This window comes from Nomia melanderi, chromosome 1 (genome assembly GCF_051020985.1).
Source record: "Nomia melanderi isolate GNS246 chromosome 1, iyNomMela1, whole genome shotgun sequence".
NCBI classification, from domain to species: Eukaryota; Metazoa; Arthropoda; class Insecta; order Hymenoptera; family Halictidae; genus Nomia; species Nomia melanderi.
The window spans coordinates 13,548,566-13,561,790 of NC_134999.1; the positions used below are offsets into that span (position 1 = coordinate 13,548,566).

The window sequence follows — 13,225 nt, forward strand, 5'->3', positions numbered from 1 at the left end:
GTACACATCGATGAATATAAATATTTACATGTACTAACATTTCTCTTTTCCCAATTACATTCATTTCCATTTATATACTTCCAAGTTGCAAATTATTTAGCAGCAGATGACAGCTATTTCTCCGCAGCTTCTTCAGTTAATTTTCAAGATATTCGAAATAATGGGAATAGTAATTAGACCGATCGCTTCAAATTTTACTGCCAACTGCGACTTCAAGAGAATAACAAGTAGATACTTAGAGAAAACACGAAAGGACGATAAAAGAATCTTAAAATAGATTTAGAGTCGCTCGAAAAGAAGCTCATTAAGTTTTAAATGGCATCTACGAGATAGAAACAGATCTACATATAAAATACAAAATTACTATATAAAGAAACAAATTGAAAATATTGATTCAAGTTATAGTTATAGACTTTCAATGAATAAAATGCATTCACAATTCTTATTTTAGTGAAATTTTCACTTGGAGAAAGAGAATCAAAAACGAAGTTCACCAGAAAACGAACTACACTCTTAAATTATCATTTACACACAATAACTGATAAAATGGAAATTTCCTTGTACAAAATTTAAGTCGGAGCTAAATAAAAATCAACGTTCTGGATCAACAACTTCAACCCTTTGCAATCGTATATCGTCAAAATAGCAAATGAATAATTTAACCATTGAAATAACGAAAAAATAATATGTAATTTCTCTTCTTTCTAGAATTTAAACCTATAATGCGTAATTCACATTTCTACAAAACAGTATCGACTCTAATTGCACCGTACATTTCGTTCCGCTCAGCCCAACCCAGAACAGCGCAGACGCTCAATTTTTGAACAAAGCTGCACTGCCGGGATCGCTAAAATCGCAGTGGACCGCACAATAGTCGATTTTCGGGCAAACTGGGACAAAAGTATAAAAGAAATTTTTTTGAAAATGAGAAATTTGTATGTACTTTGATTCATTATAGTCTATCACATGCAATCGATGCAGTTTTTAAGTTAATCTTATCTATAACCGGAAAAATGGAAGCATTTAGAAATTACTCGAATTTTAATTTTAAGTCATTTTCTCACCCGTTAGAATAAATATGTTCTAGATTATTAGAGAAATTGGAAACGGCTTAAAAGTGTTACAATAGTAAATTAATTGTCTAAATAACGGATGTAATTTTCTATACAGACCAAAATTTGCGTGTTGTTAAGTAACATTTTTGGAATCTATTGGAATCAGTTTTTTCTTGTTGGACACATTCCAGTACCCATTACTACAATTGCTAAACCTGGATTTTGGGTTACTTGTAGTTTACTGAGTTATGTGGTTTGAAAGCCATAACCAAGGAGATACTCTCATTTGGAACGGCAGTTTTCAAGCTACCTTGGGAATTTTCTTTCTTAACCTGGACGCTACTTTCAACGTATTTTCTGCACATATATTTACTAATATTCAAACTGCATTACTCATTTTCTCTAACCCAAAATATATAAATCTTCAGGACTTACACATTGTTAAAACGTTAAGCGCCATGTCAGTGACTGATCACCGATGCTTCCAAATTACTTGAACACAAACGTAACAAGTAAGATAAGCGATGTCGAATGAAAATGTTTAATAACGTAACTAATCTGATAATAATGTAATGCAAGACTAGTGACGCTAAATAATTCATAATTTTTCCTTCTTTTCTTACAAAAGAATAATTACGTAAAAATGGTCAAGATTCTGTCACTTAACCTGTTAACGAAAGTAATTTCCAAAGATCACGCCCTGATTACCACGATACCCTTTTACAGCGAACGGAAAACAACATGAATTCCCTGCTCTCAGTATTCACATGTTATTTTGCAATTGACCAAAAGAAAAATTCTTCGGGAACATTGATTTTTGTCCGACTGTTTAGATTAATCGACTGTGGCGCAGCGGCGGGCGGTCCCGTGCATCGATTCACGGATTCGGCCACGAGTATTGAACTTGATCCCGTTCCCCCCGTAGCCCAATTAGCCCACATATAGATCCGCCCATGGGTGATATCGGTGTGGGGTGGTTTTCGCTGGGAGTGTGCGCAGTGACAGGTAGGGGAGCTACCGGGGGTTGGAGGAAAGACAGAGAGGCAGAGAAGTCAGCCCCGTCAGCCTGTGGCGACGCGTCGAGTAGGCACGTCGCGCGATTCCCGACTGCCGCAAAGCATCCCCCGAATCATGAGACGGTCGGGCGCCGGCAACGGGCCACCAGTTTCGTCCCTCTCGGCCGTACCGTGCTCGCCGGTGTCCTCCTTGCCCAGCGACCGATTAACCGCCGCTTAATCGGACACCCCGCCTAGGCCGGGACCCGTTTTGCGATCCTCCTGATAGTCAGCGCACTTAAACGTCTGCGAACGGTAGCGGCTGCCGCGGTGTTGGGGGCGGGAGGGTGGGGGGCAGAGAGAATCTGGAGCACAAACAGGTGGTGCGGCATCAGTCCAGCGCTGGGGAGAGATATATCGGGCGAAGTAACAGGTACTGTGACGAAAATTTCTCTTTCACCGATACCCTGACGCTTTTCACACCTCGCGCACTCGGATTCTGTTTTACGTGATCATTGTACAGCCGCGTGCATCCCCCGAAATGCGTAACCTCGTTCGGTGCGGTATTTTGTGCTGAATTCTAGGGTATGAAGAGGGTTGACAGGGATTCGTAAAGGGACTTTGTTTCAAGTTGTATTTTTTACTATTTGTTGGCGCATGATTGATATGGTTTTATTATGTTTGGAATATGCAGTCTTTTGTTTGTCTGGGAGAGATAGTTGTTTGAGGAGATTTTGTTTGTGGAACGAAGTATGGGGATTGTTGAATTTTATGGTCAGTTTGATTGAGCAGTTTGGTTGAAGTTTGTGTTTTGGTTTGAATTTTGAGTAGTTTGTTGGCGTGCGAAAGGTTTGGGGTTGTTTAGTTTGTCTGGTTGGTGAAGAAATTGTTGGTAGATATCATTGGAATTGAGATTGGTTGAATTGTCATGTGAATGATGGTGGTTGTTAAGAAATTTACTGTCTAAGGATATAGTCAGTCGTTTTTTCGGATTAGTTAGTTTTTGTTATGTAGTTTGTAAAGAATGTGACTCGCAGTTAAAACGTTTGTCGAATTTCGTGAAAAACGAATGGTAATTTCGAATCGTTTGGATTTGTTGCAGTTGGGATGAAAAATTGATTAAGAAGTTTTTTTTAAAAAAATGTGTTTGGACGAATTTTGTACGTTATTTCCTTTTTTGAATTTTTATCAGGTTTTCGGTAAACGTAAATGTATTTAAATGTACATCGTGTAAGATCTTATGTGACTTCATATTCTTTTGTGTGAATTCATTGTGCATTCGTTAGCAAACATTGTGCAAGATATGGTAGTCTTGAATATGCGACGCTTCTTTCGTTTTCATTACGATGTTCATGCGCTATAATCTGATATTTCATTCATTCTGTACGTACGACGTCTCTGATTTACTCTCCGTGGTATGTTAAAACTTTAATACACGCAGTTGGTTGTGAAGATTCGAAAAAACACGTTGACATACCGAAATAATGACTTCTCGAGGACTTTATGCATTCATACAGTGATAATTATTTAAAATTTAATATAGAGCTGTAAAGATGTTAAAATTTTAATTAATACTTCCTTTAATATTCGTTCATTTTTCATTTCATTTTCTATCTATGTGTCTCATCCAACAATATTTTCAAACGTTTATTTATAAAATCAAAAGGTTATCTAAAACACATCAACGACACTTTTAAATATTAACATTTTCAATATTTCAAGTACCAACAAAACACTACTTTTACATAAAATAATCTACTTTGTTACACAAAAATTGTAAGTTATAATTCAATTTAAAATTTCCTGTGTAAAAGGTCTATCCATTATTTAATCCCTATGATTTCTTTCACTAAAACTAAAATAATTCAATAATTATGCAATGTGTACGTTTATTCCAAATGTTAAAAATTAAGAATATACAAATAATGCTTAATTTATATCAAAATTAAATAAATAGCATCAAGATTTGATAAATTCAGTTAAACGTTTCACGAGCCTGACGCGATATTATAGGAAAAGAGGTTAAACACAATTACAAAATTTCTCGACGTCCTTTCGACCGCGACACTAATTGGAAACAACTTATAGTGCACCGGACACTCGAATACTGGCTAACATGGTCCACCCTTCCGTCCTTTCCTCTCGTGTTTCAACCCTCGACTTTACCCGATCTCGTATCAGTATTTTTATCGTTCACTGCTCAATTTTCCTCTTCGTTGCCATTTGATGTCGCGTGTTCATTGCGTGGTCCTGGTGGTTGTTCCTTGTTCCCGAAGGACGAACCGTTGATTTATTATTCAGCCCCGGGGTCGAAAGGTACGAATTATGCGGGCGCGGTTCATCTTTTTCTCTTAACATTAGGTTCACGAACATTTATTATACAATTTATCCTACTGTCTCTAGAAAAATTGATGTTCGTTCATTTGGAAATTAGGAAATTAGGAATTTAAAAATAAACAATTAACACTAAACTACCGAGCAATTAGAGTGACACATTTCTAATTATTTTATAAAAATTACAATACGTTTCATGACATTCGAAGGTTCTCTTGGTCTTGTATCTGTAGAAATGCACGAATTTAATTAAAATTCTCGCAAAAACCCTTTCATAATTGTAAAACTAGAAAAGATTAGGAGAGAGTGAGCAAGGCGTTTTGTCCGGAGTCTACCAGAGGATTCGTCAGTAAGGCATTCTTTTACCAAAAATAACTTTTATTTACAGTAATTAATTTTTACAAAAAGTATAGATAACGATATATTCTTATGCTACATTTTGTACCACATATTTCCGTGTCTTGGTTAGGTCCATTTTGGTAGATCCGTGTCTTAGACGCCGGGGTGAGTGAAAGGAGGTTTAACGGACAATTTTGTGGTAAAGGGCTAGTAGCGGGAAAGGCATACTAGGGCGTGTTGGCTCTCTATTGGCGGACGAGCTGTAGGTTGGTCGCCAGAAAATACTTGAAACTTGAGAATTCTGAAGTGGGTCAATTTGACTCCGTCGGTTCTTGCGTTAAGGTACATACATATTCTGCATACACCGCATCAATCGAAATTGATATAAACATTTACCCGGTATTGTTTATAAAATTCAATATGCGTCAAACTTACGCGTTGCGTAAATCTAGCGCTAACGGACTCCGGATTGCTTCTCTCGAACCAGTCACGTTTCCTCGTTTATTTGCGCGTTTACTTAGCGAGACGTTTTTCTCCTTAATAAATGTACACCGGAGCTGCGGAAAATCTAATCTGTCGCATTCTGGACTTAATAAGCACGCGACACGCGAGTTTAAACAGGCACGCGCAATCCTATGCCCGAGTTTTCGATTAAACTTCCTTCTCTCGCTTGTAGATCAGATTGTGTGTGTTTTTGTTCGATTAACTCTTAACTACCGCGGTAGAAAAAACTTATGAAAATTTACAGTACTCTGAGATGCAGTAAAAGCATGGTTTTAAAAATGTTTCAATCTTCTTTTGACGTATTTGCCTTAATAATTGGAGCAGAATGAAATTCAACGATGTTTATTCTACTCAGACTTACTTGTTAATTTTGACATTACGTTTTGGTTCCTTGGATCAATGAAAATGGGAATTGAAGAAACATTTATTCCCTTCCTTGTTATGATAATAATGTAAGAGTTATTTTAAATACTTATCAAAATGTATTATTGTTTACTATAAATTTATAAAACTCTTAGTTTATCGACAAGTGATTTAGAGCTGTTAGTGTTATGTTTCTTGTGAGGTGGGAAATTTTTGCACATAGTATAGATATTATCATGTGCGAATTGAAAATGTTGATTAAAGTTCTGTTCACAGTGAAATGAAAACATTTTTTGTGTTGTTACGACACCATATTTCTTTGAAAGAATTGTTATGGAGTTTGTAAAACTTAAAAGTAAACTTTATTACTAGCGAAAGGTTTCCTCTTATTCCATTTCCGGTCAGTGTCGGAAAGTAAATGGGATATTGGAGATGGAAGAGATCTGTATCTATTTAATGTAGTAATGTTGCACTGAATGTTTAATTTATTAGAATACAGAACTTTTAAAATATCGGTCACTGTATCAATTGTATTAATATGCGACAGATGTTGCGCAAACACTCAAATTTATAATTTTTTTCAGTAATTTTAAACAATGCATTTGTTTAACCTTTTTACATCGTTATAGAACAATGTGCTTATTTACAAATATTTTGTAGCTAATGTAGATTGCAATGAAATCATGAATGTTGTTTGTTTCTCTTAATTACCCACGATATCAAGCACAACGTTGACTTGTGTAATTTATGTAAACGTATTCTATTCGTGTAAAGCTAATAGAACTAATCTCCAGAAATTCATGTAGTTATCATGGATGACATGAAATTAATTTAATGCGCTTTGATCGGTAACAAAATCGAGATAATGGAAGATATAATTAAATCATATCACGGAACATTCAATTTTAATGAATCTTATATGTAAATATTAATATTTGTATTTTCTAGATGTCCTATTGTACATGTTCTTTCTTCAAACTATTATTATATAATGAAATTGTACAGAAAATAAAAAAAAACTTTTCACAATATTTTTTCATTACACGAGCGCAGACAAATATTTTTAATGAATAATTTTCTATAATTAATTACGCATTGATTTTGAACGAAACAGAGGGATCGTTCTAACGAGTAACTAAGAGTAATAAAAAATTGATTACTCGGAACGTTGAGCAAAATTTTGTACGCAATTCTTATCGGCAGAATAATTTGTTACATCTTATGTGATTGATTCTCTATATTACTCTCCGATTGGTCAGCTATGTGGGTTCCACAATCTCTTTGTAAGGAATGGGCGGAGGAAATTCAGAAAGGTAATTTACTAAGCCTGAAGAGAAGCTCAATAACGTTAATAAATTACAAGCATCAATTTCACTTTGCACGAGAGTATTTCACCAAGATTAAACCGGGTATATCGCTAATTTACACTTCAGAGGTGCTTTTATGTAAATTGTATGCTATGTAAAAATCTATCTTAAGAAAAAATTACTCGTTTCAAAAGTCAACTATTTACTATAGCTAAATAATATTTTATTTGTATTTCACAGATCGTTTTTAATGGTTGACTTCGTCTTTGACTTGAAACTGAATCTTTATCATTGCATATCGAATGAAAAGAACATTTGTCAACATATATAAAATGGAAGAAGTTTAAAAGAGTAATCGCTGTGATGAAATTTGGTTTCATAGATTCTGTTTTATCATATACATGAAGAGACATTTTTCATTTTCCATTGTACTTTTAAGATACACAAGATTGAAAGAGTAATTGCTATTATACTCACTAATTTTTCAGTTTTTACTTCGTTAAATGTTTCGAATGAACCACATCTTACTAGGATCGATAAGATGCGTGCATTTTCCGGTTTCTGCTTTATTAAATAAATTATTTCTATTTCAAAGATGTCCGTGAGCACTTTTTCCAGAGTTTCGTGTTGGAATAGTATTGTTTCTTTTATTTCCGTACTGCTATTTCGTTTTCTCACTAAAACATGAATTTTTCCGAAGGATTTCATGACATTCCTTGCATTCGCATTTAATGGAAAGCGAGGATGATTGAAACGCAGAGATTTTCAGGAATCGCGACAATACCCATACATGTCAGTCTACGATAAGATCGTTGATGTTCCAAAGTGTTCCGCATATGTTGCCTAGAATTTTCGTGTAGACGTTTTCATGGAAACCACGATTTCATTGCAGGAAACATAAAATAAAATAGAACCTTCAAAATATAATAGAATATTGCTTACAAAAATTTATATGCATTTATTGAAGGAATAATTAATTTTTTTCTAATATAATATACACATACAATATATATTTTAAATTTTCCAGTGATTATTTCGCGGATTTTTGATAGAAACTCTTCGCGTATATGCAAATACTGTATTGAATATTTATTTTCCTTTGGCAAATATGGTACGAAGAGCTTTGACATTCTCGTATGCATTTCATATTTTACTATTTACAATTTACTACATTACAGTCTACTTATATTTCTTTTTAAAATTTCATAAAATGTTACGAAAGCGTTGAGCGAAACTTTCGACATACATGTATTTCGCGATTCGAATTTCTAATTTGATTTGTTTACGGTCACTGTAGATTTTTCTCTTTGAGCTGTTCTATACGAATGATGAATTCGCTCTTTCGCGGAGTTCTAATCTCAATTTTTAAACGCTTGGAACTAAAAAAAAAACGGTGAATACCTCAGGCAATATTGTTATTGATTTTTCGTTGGTTTTTTTACGTAGAATCTTCTTTCAAATGTTAACCACCCACCTGTTGTCGGACACACTGCGCCCAGACAACTGTGGAAGAAGGGTAAACAATACTGCATACACTGTTGCTTGTGTCTGATAGTTTGTATACTCAGCAATGTTTCGAATTTAATCTTCTTCCAAACGAAACGTTATTATAGTTGAATAAAAAAAAGCGTTATTAAGTCAAACGTTATTTAAACGTTATTGCACTAATAGTTACCGCACAACTATATAATTATAGTATATTCTGGTGTATTATTATATAATCCATAATCACAACCATAATTTATTCTAGGAAACAATTGACGAACATAAGTATAACTTATTCCAATGAATTATTATATAATTAATATCTGTGTCAAAAATTATTTAACACTAAAATCTTTTACAAAAACTAGAACAGTACTCGTATCTGTGCAAATACACAAATTTAATTAACAACTTCTGCACCTTTATCATTTAGATGCTCGAAGAATAAGGATTCTGAAGTAGGTCAATTTGTTAATGTTAAACAGCTGCAACAAAATTCCTTCTTCTAATTATCTTTCGTTTCATGTTCTCCCCGTATTTTTCGACCTTCTTTCATCGTGAGCTTTTCCTATAATTCCTGTGTTTTCCACGTTTTCAAGGTTCTGCCGTTTAAATCGGGTTCCTCGGGAATGGTTTTACGATTCGCGAGTCGCGCGGACGCTTGAACGTGGATTCCTTTTTTTATCTCCGCGCATAACCGAAGAGGATGGAGATTTAACGTCTCGTGTTTACAGTTGAATTTTATTTCGCTTTGCGCCACGCGTACACCACTCGAGGATATTGATGTACAGTTAAGGACCATCTTGTATGAACGCTTCAACGAATGCGCAACTACGTGCAGTTACATTATGAAGCACTGGCGTCGCTTTAACAGATTTTAGCGGGGCATTACTGTTCGCGGAGCACCCGGATTTGCAGGACATTGTACCAGTTACTTGCATTTGACGAGTAATCTTAAGGCTTGAAACGATACTAATTCTTTCAACGATGAATTCTTTATTTTTTTCAGATAAACATATAATTCTTCTTTATTTTGCTTTGGTTTTTTATTCAAATATACCTTAGGTGCATCCGTCCTGCGTTTGATGAGTACACACTTTATTATTTTATCGTTTTATTGCATGTAGAACAAGATTTTTCAAATTAAATTCCACAGTTAACAGGTTATTGTTTCATCGGGTATCTCGAGCGGGCACGATGAACTGTATCAAGAATCTATTATAATATATCCTACATGAAACGGCGATCCCTCCTTTATTTTCACTCTACACGCGCTGCTTTATTTTAGTCCTAATCCGAGTGGCACGCTGCATTACACTTGACCCTCGATTCACGCGGAAATCCGTTCCACGTGGATTCGTTCCACGCCAATGAAAATCGTGTAAATAGAGTCTGCTGGTACAAGAGGAAGCAAAATATTGGACAGAAAAGCTGGGATAAGTTTCAGAAATACATATTTCATTTAGCCAAAGAAAAGAAATAATAATAATGAGGTTTCAGAAAACAAAAGTACATTTTATTCGATCTAACTAAATTTAGATCGCATAAATAAAGCCTGCCAGTACAAGAGAAAACAAAATATTGGACAGAAAAGTGGGATAAGCTTCAGAAATACATATTTCACTTAGCCAAAGAAAAGAAATAATAATAATGAGATATCAAAAAACAAAAGTATATTTTACTAGATGTTACTAAATTCAAATATTGCATAAAAATTACCTAGTAAATAGTCTTCTAATTTACCGTGTAAAAAAGTACCGTGTGAATCGAGAGTCAGGTGTACGTGATTTAGATCCTATATATACCAGCGACGCGATCTCGTCGCCGCAGCGGTGACGCTGTGCGATTTTGGAAGGACGAAGACGTACAGTCCTTTTCTTCTTCTTTTGTGAGACAAAAGAACTTTGTTTCTCTGTTACTCGAAAACAATTGCTGCAGCACAGCAACGGGTTCGCGTCACTCGCGTGCATAGGCTCTTCCAGCTATCAAACCTAATTTACACTAGCGGTCTGGATTAGGACCAAGTCAAATCATGGCCGATCATGATCATTGCCAATGAAATAACATGTAATTCAATGGAAGCTCTCACAGTTGGCACGATCAAATCAAATTGAAATTGATCGTCGAGCTGGTTCACTGTCGATTGAACATTGCGATGCGATTTCACGTGATCGGCGTTTCTGCATGGCTGACAAAAAGGATCATGGGTGACGAGCAATTAATAGGATTTGTTAGAGGAAATAATAAATTGTGCGAATTTAGTCGCAATGAATTGTATTCGAAACGGTTTTATCGGATTTATTTAAAACTGTCTTCTTGACCTTAATGCAATTGCCTCCTTATTGAAATTAACGTGATTTTTATGAAGGTACGCTTAGAAGGGATTCATTTTTTTCGAATGAACAGGAATGAAAGATATATTGATGGGATTCGATTGTTTTTGATCGTTGAATGTGAATGCCTTGATAAAATCCTTGATCGTGATCTGTTCGCACCGTTGATTGTCAGTGTGAATCAAGCTTAAATCGATGCCGGTGCCCCTTTATTGTTAGGGTCGGACATTGATTGGCCATTGTCCACTGGCTGCCGCGATAAAGCGGGGTATATTTCTGGTGATCAAACCTTAATTGGTCCAACATTCTTGGGCATTTACGCTTCGATTAAAGTATGTGAGAAGATGAATTCCTTTCGTGTCGGTATTTCGTTCGTTGAACGTCACAGTTGACCATTAGATGATTAATACCTTTTACTTCGTTTTTCGAACGGAAATTTTATTACGTTATATGTATATTACATTACGAGAATGTTACAAGCATTACGCATTTCAAAGTTTTAGTAATTCTTAATCAGACTCGTTAACAGTGTCATTATATTATACTCCTATTTTTATTAGATAAATTTACTGTAATATATAGTGTCTTTAAGTTAATTAAAACGTGCATTACTGGCATATCAACGTTGCATGATGTTACAAGCTCGTAGAAAAGGAGAAACAATTTTGAAATACTAATATTTTAGTTTCAGTTTATATAAAAAAATTTGAAATCTGTTTCTGGAAACTTTAGTGTATATTCAAGAAAAAGTTATAAAAGTATTTTGCTAACTTGTTAAATGTCAGAGTAATAAATGTGAATCTAGAAAATGACGAATACCGTTTTATCGGGCTTGACGGAATTTCTGCCCCTGGAATTGAAAATAAAAGTTCGTCGTGGAGAGTGAAAAATAAGAGCCTTCCGCTATCTACTGATAAATATGAATATTCTGATAAAAGTCCATCAATTTCACGGAATACCTGGAAATACCCTGCCAAGCTGCGGGTGCATTTTATTCGTTTTGAACACTCTGCAACGATCAACAGTGATACAGATCAAGCTGGCGATTCAGAAAAATTAATTGAGTTTCAGCAAACAATACGAAATTTGCTTCTATTGGAATAATTCCTTTCGCTCTGTCCATTAATTGGCATTCGATTTAAAAATTGGTGACACTCTGCACGTCGAAAATATGCAATCGTTTCTAGTAACAACAAACGTGATCTAATAAAAAATAACTCATTCATGGTGATTACAAATTTCTAGAAGAATCGTAGGAATTGTTAAAAATTTGTAAATCCATTAAAATTTTATTTAGACAAATTCAATAGTAGGCCACTTATATTCTAATCGTCTCACTATATATTCCAATTTTTCATATAATTTATTGTTAGAAAATCGGAACGTTACTTTGAAAAATTATTATTTTCTATCTTTGAATGTATTTACACGATATAAAATGAAAATGAAACTGTAATATTTACGGTGAAAAACGATTGTCAAAGTTTTGGCATTTTATCAGAAAATCTGTCAAAAATATCCCTTGAAATTATGTTGAAAATGTGATTAAAAGTGAACGGTATCCGTGGATCATCGCATAACATATTCATAACGGTGGAATGGCGAACAAATCTATTCAGTAAGGATCTATGTGCAATCTTCGTGTCTAAAGAAGTTTAACCGTCATTTTCTACCTGTCTTATTAGGTTCGTGGAACGACTTTGTTGAAGAACCTCAAGAAATTGGAGTTCCCGAGGTACTTACGCCACGATAAACGTCCGTGCGCGATATACACGACGGAACGGGGTTATTTTCTACGCTATCGCATCTCATGTAAGGAGCACGGGACAATCAGTATTTATTACGGGATTCGTTGAGAGGAACCGCCTATTGACAACATTCTACGAATATGCTGAGCCCAAAAATGCAGAGGACTGGTGAGTTGTTAATCCTGTTATAGTATCGCAAATAAATACACAAACATATACCGACGAATATATTTTCTAATTGTATAGCTTTAGTTTTTGTTAGTATTATATCAGTTTCATATGATTTTCGACTAATTTTTTTTAAGATAATATGGTTTATATTTAGAAGACTAAATTTAAATTATACCTTTATGACAGATAGTACTAATGTTTAACATTTGTATATGTCTGCCTGTTTACTGATCCTTTTTAAGTATTTAATTTCATCTATACCACTTTGTCTTACAAGAAATTGTTCATGGGTTTAATGTTATTTTTATATCTATATTTTAATGCAATTATAAATTATCGAATTGTGTGAATTCTTTGAAAAAGATTCGTAATAGTAGAAATAATCTTATTTAATAGGAAATTTATGGAATTGGTTATATTATTCTGTTTTGATGAATTTTACGTAATTCTACGCTTTCATGTACGAAAATATGTTTTCTTGTGCTTTTAAACTCACGGATCAAGAATTATTTAATTGTTGCTTGTTACATAAAAGAAAATTCCTTGACAACGGAAGTGAAGTGGGGGAAGCTCTATATACTCGCGAGTAAA

The 13,225-nt window shown here is 34.5% G+C and overlaps 1 protein-coding gene across 5 annotated transcripts in view; it reads left to right on the top strand.

Annotated features, from left to right (window-relative positions):
* Positions 1-2,107: 2,107 nt before the first annotated feature.
* The window catches only part of LOC116427643 (ras-specific guanine nucleotide-releasing factor 1), a 96,850-nt gene continuing 85,732 nt past the window's right edge, over positions 2,108-13,225 (top strand). For all 5 annotated transcript variants that reach the window (XM_076365255.1, XM_076365266.1, XM_076365275.1 and 2 more), the window contains exons 1-2: positions 2,108-2,483; positions 12,401-12,631. In XM_076365255.1, the coding sequence (XP_076221370.1) occupies positions 12,604-12,631 (28 nt within the window). In that variant the 5' untranslated portion in view covers positions 2,108-2,483; positions 12,401-12,603. The remainder of the gene's footprint in view (positions 2,484-12,400; positions 12,632-13,225) is intronic.